The following is a 16,747-nucleotide window of genomic DNA, read 5'->3' on the forward strand; positions in this document are numbered from 1 at the left end:
AGAAATTTTTAATAATAAAATATAAATGACAATTTTTTAATAACAAAACGAGATTTTTTTGTTTATTGAAATTATGTATGTGTCAAAGAGACTTTTGTGATGTTAATTAATATTATTCAATAATGATGTATGCTTATTTTAAGTCAATTGGTCAATTGATACTTTCAACGCGCTAATATATACATATCCGGTATCCCATAAATATTAAATATTAATGATTGTTTTCATGTGCCACGCAGTGGCACAATGACGGCTAATCATTCGACATCCACCTCCATATTGAATACTCCGATTACTCCGTGCCTAGTAACTATAAATCAAATTGACTATTCTAAAAATCATTTTAATGTATTGTCAGTATTGATCCAAATAAAAGGTTAAAATAATGGTTTTGGCACGATTTCCCGACGGATGATTTTTCGACGGGACATTTGCCCGACAGGTTTGGCCAGAATTATGCAGGGTAACGGCCAGCGTTAGGCTGTCATGAAAATGCTCTGTTGGGAAACGGTCCGTAAGCGAAAATAATTACTCGGTCTGGATAAAAACTTTAATTTGGTTAAAATTTGAATTATACTCAACTATTTAGAAATTTTGTCACTATATGATCATAATGCTTAACACTAAGGGCCTCTGAATAAGTTACAAAACATAAAATCCCGATCATTAGCTCATGAAATATAATTTCATGTTATCCGAAATTTTCATCTATCTGAGTAAATCTATCGGATTTTGGAAACATGTTAGCGTTACGGGTGAACACAAGTTTCGTGATCTATTTCCAAATTAGGATTCCAAAAGAAGTTCACTTTTAATATATAAATAAACGGGACCTTTTCCAAATCCAACAATAACTACAACCTGGTAAGATTGGTTATTTAGTAGTATAATGTTTGAAAATTATGTATTGATTAAATGACACGGACTTATTTATACAAAAATATGCGATTACCTCGGCTATAAGTACTTAATTCCTATAACAACCTTTATCAAATTATTTAGATTTATAACAATTATGATAATTATTAATGGTTTATATCTATTAATTGGGATGTCTAGAATGTACATTACATTAAATGAATTAACTAAAATTTAGAAGAGTCAAAAGACTAAATTATTTTGTACATCTTGCCCTATAAATCAAAATCATTCAAAAAATGTGTTAATTCATATGATATTCATGCGATTTGGCACTATTTTATCCAATAAACATAAAAAAGCAATTTTAGTTAAATTTTAAGCATTTAAATATCCTCCGAAAATTATTTAAAAAATGTACAAAAAAAGTCATAAATAAAAGCATCATATTAACAATCAATTAATATACAATTTTTAATTGAAAGCTTTTATTGTATTAGGATTAAGATACAATGAATTTTTTTTGATTAATATTTTATAAAGAAATTTTTGTTACAATAAAATTTTTAGAATATTATTAAATTATTAATCAGAAATATAAAATTAATCTCTTTCGTAGATTATCCCAATTAGTCATTGTAGCTTAAAGATTTTGATCTTTGTCATATTAATTATAATTCCTTAGTTTATAATATAATAAACAAAATTTTATTGTTGAAATATAATGTTTCTACCATAATTGGCACATTTTTGCGGAGTAAAAAATAAATTTTTAAAATATTTATTGATAAAACATTTAAATTATTTAAATGAAGAGTTAAAATAAAATTATTAAAAATTCATTTTATTAATTACTATTTTACGCAGACAATTAAAAATTAGAAGTTACACACACTGATTATTAAAGTTTGGTGACCTAACTTAAATTAGAAGTAAAATGATCGACAGTTACCTTTGGCGTTCAGTGATACCATATTTATAAATAGTTAAAAAAATTATAAATATGTAAATAGTTGAAACAAAAAAAAAATATTTCTTCAATTTTCGAAAAGCATAAATTTAAATTCCGCAGTAATAATTTTTTTTCGTACCCAACAATGTCTAGTAACGCTGAACTTGTTAGCAATTCAAATGATTGGAATAAATGGATTGAAGAAGCGATTTCTAAAAAACTTATTAAGTATTATGAGTATAACCAATTTTATAATATTCAAGAAATTGGTTCCGGTGGTTTTGGAAAAGTTTGTCGTGCTAATTGGAAGAATTCTCATAAGCGTTATGCCATAAAATCTTTTTTTAATATCAATGATGCTACAGTCAAAGCATTAGTTCGTGAGGTAGTTAACTAATTATAGTGTCAAACATTTTTCATTATTATTATAAATATTGAAATTTTTTGATGTAATAATTTATTTATTAACTAGATTCAACTTCAACGTGAAATTGATTTTCATGATAATGTTATTCGTTTTTATGGTGTCACAACTTCTATTAAAGGTATGATATATTCTAATATTATTTATTTCATAAAATATAATAATTAATTGATTAATAACAAAAAATTTTTTTTTTTAAAAGAAAATCAAAGAAAAGAATATTCGTTAGTGATAGAATATGCAGAAAATGGTACCCTCCGAAAATATTTGAAAGAAAATTTTGAAAATCTCACTTGGGATGATAAATTTAATCTCGCATTTCAATTGGTTTATGCAGTATCATGTTTGCATGATGATGGGATCATGCACCGTGATTTGGTAGTAGATATTTTACAATTTATTATGTGTTTTATTTTAATGTTTCTCTTATTTTAACGTCAATTTAATATTTATAGCACTCCAATAATGTGTTAGTCCATAAGAATACTATTAAGCTAGCAGATTTTGGTTTATCAAAAAGAATTGAGGAAACATCTAATTCTCAATCGAGAACATTTGGATTAATTCCTTATGCTGATCCAAAAAGCTTTAATAAAAGTACAAAAAAATTATATTTATTAAATAAAAAAAGTGATGTTTACAGCATTGGAGTATTACTATGGGAGATATCTAGTGGTCGGCCTCCTTTTCATGGTATACCGTATGATGTTGGCTTGGCTCAAAGTATTCTACAAGGACTCAGAGAGATACCTATTCCAAATACGTCTATAGATTATATAAAAATTTATACCGGTAAATACAATTTAACTATTACTTATAAATAATGTTGTTTTAATTAATTAAAGACGTTCTTTTTGTAGATTGTTGGAATATTGAACCTGATAATCGTCCAACTATTAATCAAGTAGTTGATGAATTAAAAGTACTTATAATAAAAGAAAACATAAATATAAAGGATTTTCATTTATATGATGATCACAATACTGTCCAATCATCAAACAACTATCAACTACTTGATTTAGATGTTAAAATTTCTGAAAGTACTAATTCATTACATGGAGAATTATCTCAAGTTATTCAAAATTTTAATATGATAAATACAAAAGAAATAGAACCTTCAATATCATCAAGTAACCAATTTGGTGATAACGTTAATATAATAGTTAATAATATGTTCAATTTATTTGATAATTATGATGATAATGTAGCAAAACAAAAGGTCTTAAGTTATCTTAATAAACAAAATATAACTTTGCAAGAGATTAATAATTTATTATTGAATAATCAAATTAACTCAAATTCTATTTACTTACTTGGAAAATTTAATGATTTAGGAATTGGGATTAGTATTGATGAGCAAAAAGCATTTGAGTTATATCAAAAAGCAGCAGATTTAGGAAATGTATTAGGAATAAATGATTTAGGATATTGTTATAAACATGGAATTGGAATTAATATTGATAAGAAAAAAGCATTTGAATTATATCAAAAAGCAGCATATTTAGGAAATTCATTTGGAATAAATAATTTAGGACATTGTTATAAAAATGGAATTGGAACTGATATTGATAAGAAAAAAGCATTTGATTTATATCAAAAGGCTGCAGATTTAGGAAATTCAACTGGAATAAATAATTTAGGATATTGTTATAAAAATGGAATTGGAACTGATATTGATAAGAAAAAAGCATTTGAATTATATCAAAAGGCTGCAGATTTAGAGAGTAATGCACTCAATATAATTAACTGTTAAAGATATAGATAAAGCTATTTATTGGTACAAAAAATCAGCTGAACAAGGAGATCAGGATGCTCAAATAAATTAAAAAACTAGGTGATGATTCGAGAGAAGTTGACCCGATGGATATTAATGTCACTTAGCTGGAATCTGCCCCAATAAAAAGTTTTTGTTGGGTTTTTGTAAAAAAAATGTAAGATAAGTTAATATAACCAATTTCGTACAATTATGAGCATTCGTTTGTACAATGTCTGTAATATTTTTGTATGGTATTTAAAATAAATTTGTTATAAACATGCATTATTTTTATATAGCATTTGAAAGTAATTTATTATAAATGTGTAATAAACTTGCACTTTATATTTGTGTTTTTTGTTTATTCTTCTAAATTTAAAATATAATAATCTATTGAACTTGATTTTTTTGGTTTGTGCTTTTGACCAGAGGTGCCAATGCTAATTCCTGAAATTAATATGTTTTTGGATATTATTCAACATCAGCAAATTTAATAAGGTGTAATATTACAAAAATTTACACCTGCAAAATACTCTGTAAATTTACAACCTTCAAAAAATAAGTGCAACCATATATTCCATAATTTTCATGCAATATTTCCGCAAGTTTACAAATTAGACAATCTTATATCAATAAAATATAAGACCAAAATATTAATAAATCTAATTTTGTAATATAAACAAATGTTTTAATCAAATATTATAAAAAAAACTTACACAAAAAATAAATACATGACATTTGATATGCAACCTATTTTATAATCATAAATAATTAAACCATATTAATAATTAAAAAAAAGGAATGCATCATTACATTATATTATTTTCATAAATTAGATAATACATACTAGTTATTCCATGGGTATCAATGAATAAAGAAAGTTATCACACAATTTTTTCCTAATTGCATCAATAAAATTATGACTGGCGAGTTAAAATAAAAAAAAAAGATTGACAGATCACCTGGGAATTACGGCTGATTTGGAAAAATTTGTAGATACTGTCACTACCGATTTTATACGATTCGTCAGGTAGTAACAGAAATAGAATATCAATTATTAACGTAATGTAACAATATATCAATGGGAAATCGATAATAATTGGTAGTGAAAGATGGGATAATATTCGATAAGGGTATATGAAATAAATATAAGTTTATGATGTACAGTATAATCGACAAATGATCGACAAAGTATTTATCAATATATCACGTTTTATTAATAAACTAATAAACTTGAAAATAAATAAACTGTATATAACAAAAAAAAATAATAAACAATAAATAATAAAATGTATAGTTAGGAATCGGCAAGAAACAGTGTGTCTTTATTAACAATTAACAAGAATTGAAAAGGAATCGACCATATTACTGCCTCACTCGGCGCTCTGTAATATTCGTTATTCCTTTACAAGGGTGAATTATCACTTGAATATTGCTAACTATCCTCCAAAATCGCTCCTCCCCCTATTCTTTAAATATCTCCCAAAATTCGGTACATTTTTGTCTATCGTTCAAATGGTCCTTTGGCCAATTAGTCCGCAGTACAAATCGTCCTTTGTACATCTTGTTCAAAGTACAAATTGTACCACTAAGCCTCCGATGATCATCCTTCAGCCACTAATTATCTAATCTTCCGATTCCGTCATTTAATCCAATAAATATATAAACTAAAAATATTATAAACAAATAAAAATAAACAATATCTAAACTATTCAATGAAATAACCTAAATTAATCTAAAAAAAAAATACTAAAAAATTTCGTAACAATACGCATATTTACCGATGACTAATTTGTTTTTGCCAATTTTTTTTAATTAACCAATTTTATTTTAAACAATTTTTTTCTAATTAACTAATTTTATTTTAGTATTCTGATTAGTTTGATTAGTTTACTAATCTTAATAAACTATACTAAATTGAAAAATTGATTTACCATTTTAGGTTTGATCTTGTGACTTTATTGGTAAATAACATTTTGACAATCATCCGTTTAACAATATCATTATTTTTTTTTTTCTTTGAATATTATTAATCAAGCCACTTCTTTCTACCATTTTGGGTTTATTCTTGTGGCTTTGAAATGAAAGAAAACTGAATAAAACGTCGATCATGTAATACAAGTAATACAATTCCTTTTCTTTTTTTAAAAAATTATTTTTTGCTTTTTTTTTAAAAAAAAATGTCCTTTGAATATTCTCAAGAACTTGCTGATGATTATGAAAATTTACTTAAAACTGATGGAGAATATAACGTTATTATCTACGCCGGTAAAAATAAAAATGTAGAAGAAATACATTCACATTCAATTATTTTATGTATCAGGTCTCAATATTTTCGTACGGCTTTTTCTAACGAATTGACCAAGAAAAAGGATGGAAAATATATTTTTAATTTTCCTAACATTTCTCCTCAATTCTTTAAAATTATTTTAAGGTAATGAAAAACAAGTAATAATAAAGTTAAAAGTAAACATAATATTATATACAGTCTATGTCAAAATTAATGACGGAATATTCATTTAATATTTAGGTTTATTTATTGTGGAAAGATAGATTTGGAGAAATTGCAGGGACCAGATATTCTAAAGCTTTTGGTGACAGCGGATGAACTTAAAATCCAAAGACTAGTGATTTGTATTCAGGAATATTTGATTAAACATCAACATGAATTTTTACAACAAAATCCTACCGAAATTCTTGAAGCAATCTATTTACGTGAAACGTTTACAGATTTATGGAATTATTGTTTTGAAGAAATTTGTACTAAACCAGATTTATTATTTAAATCTGATAAATTCATCAATTTAAAAGCACCTTTATTAGAATTACTTTTAAAAAGAGATGATTTGTCATTAGATGAAATTATTATATGGAATAGCTTGATTAAGTGGTGTTTTTCTCAGCATCCTACTATTCAACAAGATGTTAATAAATGGAATAAAGAAGAAATTGTAATTATGGAAAGAACCATTCATAGATTTATTCCGTTGATAAGATTTTATCATATTCCCTCAGCAGATTTTGTTACTAAAGTATATCCTTTTAAAGAAATATTGCCAAAGGATATAGTTAATAATATACTTGTATTTCACATGGCACCAGATGAGCAATTGAATGTGGATGTACAATCTCCCAGGAAACCAAAATGTGTTTATGATTCAGTTATCGTTGGTAACAAACATTTTGCTATTTTTTCTAACTGGATTGAAAAGAAAAATGAGTCTTACTATGATGTAAAGAATGTTCCTTATAATTTCAATTTACTTTATCGTGCTAGTAGAGATGGTAATACAATTGCGACATTTCATGCTAAATGTGATAATAAAGGAGCTACTATAGTTATAGTAAAGATTGCAAATTCGGAGCAAATAGTTGGAGGATACAATTCTCTTTATTGGAATTTAAGTAGCGCATGGAAGTCTACAAGAGATAGCTTTATATTCTCATTTGCAAATAAAGATAACCTACAAAGCGCAAAAGTAGGATATAGTAATGGTGATGAGTCTTCTATATATAGTGGGAATATTAACTATGGTCCGTTGTTTGGTGGTGGAAATGATTTAGGCTTGTCTGTTAACAATGGATGGTATAGGAGTTATAGCAATTCTTATCCTGATGTAGACATACCGTTAAATAAATTTAAAACGGATGATTATGAAGTTTTTCAAGTTGTTAAGAAATAATCAAATTTGTGTATTCACGGTATACTTATGGGAAACTTTAATAATAAAGATTTTATGATTTATGAATAACTAAATGGGTTGTTTACACACTAAAAACGCTAAGCGTTAAATGACTTCTTATTGTCAGAAGAATGATTAATTTATAATTAAATTAGAATTTCAATATGAACATATTTTGAATTTTTATTATTTACTATTGAACTCGTTTCTTTGTATATTCATATAGTTTCATTTAGAGTGTATTGTGTATAACATATTTATTATTGATTTATAATCAAAAACGACTAAACAGAATGAACAATATAGTAAGTTCATAAATTATAATTTTTAATAGTTAATAATAAATCTTGTGAGAAATTTAGGTTATGTACTAATGAGTACGAAAATGACTTAATTCCGACAAATATAATGTTCATACAACATTACCAAAAAAAGATGAAAATATATTTTTAAAATTTCTCATTTCTCCTCGATTTTTTGAAATTATTTTATTGAGCTTGTATGGATTTGTAACATTGAATACATTAACTACAATGATAATTTAATATGATGTGAATTTTTTTTTTTTTAGGATTTGTCTAAGATAAAAAAAGGTTATAAATACCAAGTCGAACCTGTGTCTCGTAGAGACTAGTATTCTTTATTATTCTAAAAAAAAAATTATTTTATCCCTATATTGGCCTGAATACGTAATAATTCGTGAGGTTTAAGATGACATTTTAACATTTTTACAAATCATCAATCTATTACATATTTATATATGAGTAATATTTACTAAAAACTTAAAAAGGTTAGAGTATTCGGTCGCCATATAAACGTAACACTATGTCAGGTGATAAGTGGGGTGACAGATTGTGTAGATAATTTATTTTAGTGTAATTACAATACAAGCTTTTATTAAACTCAGGCTTAGGACTAACTGGTTGTTAATCCCGGTATGTTTTATGTATTTTCAGTAGGTAGAGCCTATAATGCCATAAATTATACTCAATTAACTCAAATTGGTTAAATGTTACACCGGAATTTTTTTAAATTTACTACTGTAAGGTATAAACAGCAGAGGTTAAAGTCTCACTGACAAAAAAAATACTGACTTCTGGTAACAAATGTTTAATTTCATATGCAAGCTTTTAAATTCATGTATAATGTAATAGAATTATGTGATAATCATATTGAACGAGAAAAAAACTACAATTAATGGATTATATAATCCTGTTTCTTGAAATATAAATAGGATATTTATTAATAATTCAAAATGGATATTATAAGTTTGTAACGAATAAAAATTTCTTTCGATAATCACGAGCAAGTTTTAATTTCTTTATTAGGATCAAAGCACTACAAAATACTAATTTGACTAGTCTATGAAACGCCATAATAATAATAACTGATTTAAATCATTTAATTTTGGAATTTTTTCGAACCTACCAAGTAAACTTTTTAGTATAATCTTGCATCGCATTATTTTCGTAATCATTATTTCGACTTAACATTTTGTATTTCATAAACAAGTCGGACTAATTTCAAGGTCGAAAAAGTTGAAATTCCATTTAATCGCACGCAGAAATATTGTTATTTTCAAGACGTAATTTGGTAAGTGAACCTGAAGTTCAAAGTTCAAACCATTCGGGATTTGATATGTATTGCTTATTAATTTTTTCAAGAAAATTTGTTTGATCATAAGTGAGTCTATCAATTAACCTTTTCTGTGTTAGTAGCCTTGTTACAATGAGTAAAAACAGGCGTGATATAATTCATAGATCGGAAATCTAAGATATCAAGGTACAGCTTTCCAATTATTTCTTATCGCGAGCTTGTATAGCGCCCAATAATGCTGAACGATTAAAACCAAAATTCCAAAATTGTTTAACAAAATGAAATTATTGGCGTTATAACAGGAATAATGAAAAGGGCATAAATCTTACGAATAACAAATAAAACAGATCGTGACAGAACCTATTTTTTTAAGTCTCATCATCAGAAGCAACAATTGGATCTGAAATCAGGTGTTTATAACGGAATAAGAATTATAGAAAACTCCTTGTAATATGATTTTGATTATTCCTTTTTTCATATATAATTTTAAATGGAATGAAATGTCATTTAAATATAGATACGTCTAAATCTTGACCGCGATATAACATGTAATTTTCACCCATCATGTCCTTCCGTTTTTCACTATTGTATTCTGGGAACGGAATTTTTTTCGATTTGAGAGTTCTATTTGCTACCTAATATTTTCACAATTTTGGTTTTCTAATCATGCTATAATACTACTTGTCAAAGATTACGTGATCAAACCCGGTTTTATAGACATTTCATTTATAGATAACTTTTTAATGTCGTTCAAATCAGTTCCTAATTTGTTCCTTTCATTTTCTCCATATTGATTCTTCAATAATTTAACGTTTAATTATTCCATTTTTCTAAATGATTTATTTAAATGTATTGATTATCCATATAAATAGACTTTTTTTAATATCATAACTCTATCAAATTTCTAATTTGCTTTTTCCATTTTTCTATATTGGTCCTTGAATGAGTTACTAAAAGACGCCATGTTTTAGACAAATAGAGAACAAAAGGTCGCATTGTGTTAAAACTAACAATTATTTGCAGCTTGTTTATATAGTAAAAAATAAAATGAAAAATGATCATACTATCTAACTATCATATATGTATAAGAATGATTATAAATTAAGTACTATAAATTTTTAATAAACTTTTTATTTATGTTTTAAAGAAATATCATTACATTTAACAATCTTTGTAATTATAATGAATTCTTATAATTTTTGAAGTATTTCTAATCTATTTTGTGCATTTATATGTCCTTGTTTGGAAGCTTTCCTATACCAATGTATTGCTTTGTCTATATCTATTGTAATTCCATTTCCAAATTCATACATAATACCAAGATTACATTGTGCTGTCATTTCTCCTAAATTTGCAGCATTTTGATATAATTCAAATGCTTTTAGCTCGTCAATTTTAGTCCCAATACCTTTTTCATAACAATATCCTAACATTGTTATTCCACCCGGATGTCCTCCTTCAGCTGATTGCTTAGACAATTCAAAAGCTTTATTATGATCTTTTTCAACACCATTTCCATTTAAATAATGAATACTAAGATTATGAATAGCCATCATATTTCCATTATTTGCAGCTTTTTCATACCAATAAATAGCCTTTTTTAAATCTATGTTAATACCTAATCCATTTTCATAACAATAACCAATTTCTAATTGTCCACGTGCAAAATTTTTATTAGCTACTTTTTCATAGTATTTAAAAACTAATTTTTTATTTTTTGTAGTTCCATGTCCATGCAGATAACAATCAGCAACAAAATATAGTGCTAATATATGATCTTGATCCGATGCATTAATAAATAAATTGAAAGATTTTTTACGATCTTCACTTGTTCCAATTTCAAAACGATTAAAATATCCAAATAAAAAAATTGAATTTGGACTATTTTGATTATTTGATAACCAATTATATATTTCTTCTGAATATGTGTTATAATTATTAAAATACTCAATAACTTTTCCTTTTATTAATTTCCATTCAATTCCTTTATTTGATAATTTATAAATAAAATCATTTATTTCATCAATTAATCTACTAAAATCTTCTTCAGCTGAAATATTTTCTTGTTTACTTAAAACTATCATAGGATCAATTTCTTTTGTATTCATTTTATTGAAGTTTTGAATAAGTTTAGATAATTCTCTTTGTGATTCTAAACCATTAATACTTAAAGAAGCCTTGCTAAATTCTTGTTTGTCTAATGATTGAAGAATATTTGCTATTGCATCTGTTTTTGCAATCATCTCTTTTAAACAATCAACTACTTGATATATATTTGGACGATTATCTGGTTCACCATCCCAGCATTCTAAATAATAAATGTAATTTAAAATTAAGAAAAATAATATTTAAGTAATTACATTTAAAATTTACTTACTAGTATAAATTTCTACATAATTTTCGGGTGTATCAGGAACAACTGTTTCTCTAAGACCTTGTAAAATCTCTAAAGCTAAACCAACATCATATTGTTCACCTTCAACATAAAAAGGAGGTTGTCCATTGGATATTTCCCATAGCAATACGCCAACACTGTAAACATCACTTTTTTCATTTAATGAGTAAATTTGCGATGTTTGATTATTATTATTTCTTCGTCTATTAAAAATTTTTGGATCAACATAAGGAATCATTTCAAATATTTTGGATTGAACATTTGATGACGCTCCGATTCTTTTTGATAATCCAAAATCCGCCAATTTGATCGTGTTTTGATGAACTAATATATTACCAGAATGCTATTGAAAAGTTATATGTAAACTTAGTAATGCAAATATAATATTATAGACAATGATTGAAGAAGATAAATGAATTACCAGGTCACGATGGACAATCCCTTCATTATGTAAGCATGACACAGCGCAAGCTAACTGGTATGCCATAATATATTTATCATCCCATGTAAGTTTACCAAAGTTTTTTTCCAAATAGCTTCGAAGGCTACCATTATTAGCATATTCCATTACTAACATATAATTATTACCAACATGATATTCTAAAGAATAAAAGAAAATAAATTAAATAATCAATTAAAATTCATTTTTTATGAATAAAATACGTAAATTATATTAATTAAAGTATAATTATAATACCTGTTGATTCAAATTTTGTTATTCCATGGCAACGAATAATATTATCATGATAATCAACTTCACGTTGATTTTTTAACTAAATAAATTCAATTTTTAATAAATAAATTTTAATAAACAATGTTATAATGATAAAAAGAAAAATTTTTTATTCAAAAATTACCTCACGAATAATTTCTTTTACGGTGATATTGTTAAGGCTAAAAAAAGATTTTACCGCAAAATATTTCTCTAAATTTTTCCAATTTGCACGGTACACTTTACCAAAACCTCCGGTACCAATTTCTTGAAAGTTATTAAATTCCTTGTATTCATAATATTTTATATGTTCTTTGTGAATGGCTTCTTCAATCCAATTAATCCATTCATTTTTATTCTCGGTATCTTGCATTTTGATATTATCGAACATATTGAATAGTAATAATTGACAGAAAAGTGTTTAAAACGATGAAAAAAAAAAATCATTTCAATTTAATTTCCGATAGTCGTACAGTGTCACAAACAAAAGGTGGATATTTTAGCCGCAGCACAGCATAGCCGCAGTACGCAGTACCGCAGTAACGATGCGTTACAAAGTGAAAAGTTAACCTATTTCTAGAGAAGTGAGTTTGATATTACCTGAATTAGTTATATTGGATTTCAAAGTTATTGAAATTGATTGATTTTACATACATCTTCATGATATTTTCCGCACAAATTCCTGTATAACGAAAATTTCATCCTGATAATATACGCAAAATGGTACGTAGTATTTTGGAATTAACTTACGTATATTAGAATATAGAACCCATAGGAAGGATAGTAAAAGGAGCAACAGATTGAATTTTAGCACTAGAATAAGAGATTTTTTGTAGTCAAATTCGATTCTTTTTACTATTTTTCTTAATTTAGATTTTTATTCCGAAATATGTATGTTAATTTTAGTTAGATCTAAATTTTTTGTTAGTTTTACTTTTATTTTTATTTTATGTTTATTTTTCTGGGATACAAAAAAAATGCGAAGTTAAATTTATGACAGTCAAGCAAATTGATATTTATAGTTATACTCTAAAACAATATATTCGGCATAACCTGTCACATTTCGGACGTGCCTGAAAACAATTCACACTATATGAAAAATTTTTAGATTGGATTATCACTAAAAAAAAAAATAAATTTACAATTATTAATTATTCATTTTATGAGCCATACAATGAAAAAATCATTTTGCAAATTTAATAATATCAATTTCATATTATATACTAGTGTCATATTATTAGCTACAAAAAACTAATAAAATTATAAATCAAAATGACAATGTAAAAAATGAAAAACTTTTAATTGTCTCATTTGGTTTCAGTAAATCCATTGCTGTATCACAATTATTATTTAATTAATGCATGATATCAACTACTAAGAGAATCTTTTTAAAAATAAATTCATTGATAAATTATTATGAAACAAATTGTGCTTGAATTTTATTCAGCTATGATTATTCAGCCGAATAATATTACCAAATGAAATGACACATTTTAACAAGAAATTAAATTATTCTGGTGATATAAAAACTACACGAAAAATTTATATATACAATGCACCAAAGATATAGTACAGTTCAAACATTTTTCATTTATCAATGAACATGACAATTGCCAAACTACGTTTTATTGAATTGCAAATGAATTAATTAATTCATTTTCTATAAATATTAAACAATGACTAATTTGAATAGATTAAAATACAGTATCACATACATAAATAACTTTTAATAAATACAAAAATATAAATTTCTTTATAAAATGAATAAATGAAAAATGATCCCACTAACTACCATGTATAAGAATGATTATATAAATTAAGTACTAATTTTTAATAAACTTCAGTTTTCACGTTTAACAATCTCATAATTTTAATGAATTTTTATAATTTTTGAAGTATTTCTAATCTATTTTGTGCAGTTTTATGTCCTTGTTTAGCAGCTTTCCTATACCAATGTATTGCTTTGTCTATATCTATTGTAATTCCTTTTCCAAATTCATACATAAGACCAAGATTATATTGTGCTATCATTTCTCCTAAATTTGCAGCATTTTGATATAATTCAAATGCTTTTAGCTCGTCAATTTTAGTTCCAATACCTTTTTCATAACAATATCCTAACATGGTCATTCCGCTTGAATAACCCCCTTCAGCTGATTGCTTAGACAATTCGAAGGTTTTATTATCATCTTTATCAACCCCATTTCCATTTAAATAACAAAGACTAAGATTACACATAGCCATTATATTTCCATTATTTGCAGCTCTTTCATACCAATAAATAGCCTTTTTTATATCTTTATTAATACCTATTCCGTTTTCATAACAGTAATAACCAATACCTAATTGTCCGCGTGCAAAATTTTTATTAGCTACTTTTTCAAAGTATTCAAAAACTAATTTTTCATCTTTTGTAGTTCCAGTTCCATGTAGATAACAATCACCAACAAAATAATGTGCTAATATATGATCTTGATTTGATGCATTAATAAATAAATTGAAAGATTTTTCATGATCTTTATTTGTTGCAATTCCAAAGCGATTAAAATATCCAAATAAAAAAACTGAATTTGAACTATTTTGATTATTTGATAACCAATTATATATTTCTTCTGAATAAGTGTTATAATTATTAAAATATTCAATAACTTTTCCTTTTATTAATTTCCATTCAATTCCTTTATTTGATAATTTATAAATAAAATCATTTATTTCATCAATTATTCTATTAAAACCTTCTTCAGCTGAAATATTTTCTTGTTTACTTAAAACTATCATAGGATCAATTTCTTTTGTAATCATTTTATTAAAATTTTGAATAAGTTGAGATAATTCTTCTTGAGATTCTAAACCATTAATACTTAAAGAAGCCTTATTAAATTCTTGTTTATCTAGTGATTGAAGATTATTTGCTATAGCATCTGTTTTTGTAATCATCTCTTTTAACCAGTCAACTACTTGATGTATATTTGGCCGATTATCTGGTTCACCATCCCAACACCCTAAATAATAATGTAATTTAAGATTAGGTAAAATAATATTTAGTAATTAAATTTGAATTTTACTTACCGGTATAGATTTTTACATAATTTTCAGGTGTATCAGGAACAACTGTTTCTCTTAAACCTTGTAAAATTTTTAAAGCTAAATCAACATCATATTGTTTACCTTCAACATAAAATGGAGGTTGTCCACTGGATAGTTTCCATAATAATACTCCAACACTGCAAACATCGCTTTTTTCATTTAATAAGTAAATTTGTGTTTCTTGGTTATTATTATTTCTTTTCCAATTAAAAATTTTTGGATCAACATAAGGAACCATCCCAAATAAGTTGGATTGAACATTTGATGACGCTCCGATTCTTTTTGATAATCCAATATCCGCCAATTTGACCTTGTTTTGATGAACTAATATATTACCAGAATGCTATTAAAAAGTTATATATAAACTTAGTAATGCAAATGCAATAATATTATAAACAATAATTGAAGAAAATAAATAGATTACCAAGTCACGATGGACAATTCTTTCGTTATGTAAGCATGACACAGCGCAAGCTAACTGGTATGCCATAATATATTTATCATTCCATGTAAGTTTATCCAGATAGCTTCGAAGATTACCATTATTAGCATATTCCATTACCAACTTATAATTATTATTATCATGATATTCTAAAGAACGAAAGAAAATAATCAATTTTTATGAATAAAATACGTATATTATATTAGTAATTAAAGTATCATTATAATACCTGTTGATTCAAATTTTGTTATTCCATAGCAATGAATAATATTATCATGATAATCAACTTCACGTTGGTTTTTTAACTAAATAAATTCAAATTTTAATAAATAAATACTATAATTATAAAAAGAAAAATTTTTTTATTTAAAATTACCTCACGAATAATTTCCTTAATGGTGATATTATCAAGATTAAAAAAAGATTTTACCGCAAAGCATTTCTCTAAATTTTTCCAATTTGTGCGGTATACTTTTCCGAAATTTCCGGTACCAAAATTATTAAATTCTTTATATTCATAATATTTTATATGTTCTTTATCAATAACTTCTTCAATCCAATTATTCCATTCATTTTTATTCTCGATATCTTGCATTTTGATATTATCAGACATATTGAATAGTAATAATTTGACAGAAAGGTGTTAAAACGATAAGTTTGAACGATCAAAGTTATTAAAAGAAAAAAAAATTTTTTTTTACTATACAAGTATTTTCTATGCAATTTAATTTCCGAAAGTCGTACAGTGTCACTGTCACAAACAAATGTCAATCACTTGGTTTTAGCCGCAGTACCGCAGTAATCGCAGTATTTATACATTACAAAGTGAAAAGTTAACTTGTTTT

General features: G+C 25.5%; 3 protein-coding genes across 3 annotated transcripts; 1 reads left to right on the forward strand and 2 right to left on the reverse strand.

The window, feature by feature from the left end:
* Positions 1 to 1,955: 1,955 nt before the first annotated feature.
* OCT59_024281 (uncharacterized protein) lies at positions 1,956 to 4,299 on the forward strand (the record flags this gene model as incomplete). The annotated part of the gene is made up of 5 exons (XM_025330221.2): positions 1,956 to 2,195; positions 2,283 to 2,355; positions 2,437 to 2,612; positions 2,690 to 3,026; positions 3,095 to 4,299. The coding sequence occupies 5 exons, from the start codon at positions 1,956 to 1,958 to the stop codon at positions 3,985 to 3,987; spliced, it is 1,719 nt and encodes a 572-aa protein (XP_025182152.1). The 3' UTR covers positions 3,988 to 4,299.
* Positions 4,300 to 10,369: 6,070 nt separating this feature from the next.
* On the reverse strand, positions 10,370 to 12,746 carry OCT59_024282 (uncharacterized protein; the record flags this gene model as incomplete). Its single annotated transcript, XM_025325220.2, has 5 exons — positions 10,370 to 11,574; positions 11,644 to 12,004; positions 12,083 to 12,261; positions 12,359 to 12,434; positions 12,519 to 12,746. 5 exons carry the CDS (start codon positions 12,744 to 12,746, stop codon positions 10,457 to 10,459), a joined length of 1,962 nt encoding a protein of 653 aa, XP_025182154.1. The 3' UTR covers positions 10,370 to 10,456.
* Positions 12,747 to 13,967: 1,221 nt separating this feature from the next.
* Positions 13,968 to 16,515, reverse strand: OCT59_024283 (uncharacterized protein; the record flags this gene model as incomplete). Its single annotated transcript, XM_025331798.2, has 5 exons — positions 13,968 to 15,375; positions 15,443 to 15,803; positions 15,885 to 16,051; positions 16,132 to 16,207; positions 16,279 to 16,515. The coding sequence occupies 5 exons, from the start codon at positions 16,513 to 16,515 to the stop codon at positions 14,255 to 14,257; spliced, it is 1,962 nt and encodes a 653-aa protein (XP_025182155.1). The 3' UTR covers positions 13,968 to 14,254.
* Between the last annotated feature and the right edge of the window lie 232 nt (positions 16,516 to 16,747).

The sequence above is a fragment of the Rhizophagus irregularis genome, chromosome 4, assembly GCF_026210795.1.
Source record: "Rhizophagus irregularis chromosome 4, complete sequence".
Lineage (NCBI taxonomy): Eukaryota > Fungi > Glomeromycota > Glomeromycetes > Glomerales > Glomeraceae > Rhizophagus > Rhizophagus irregularis.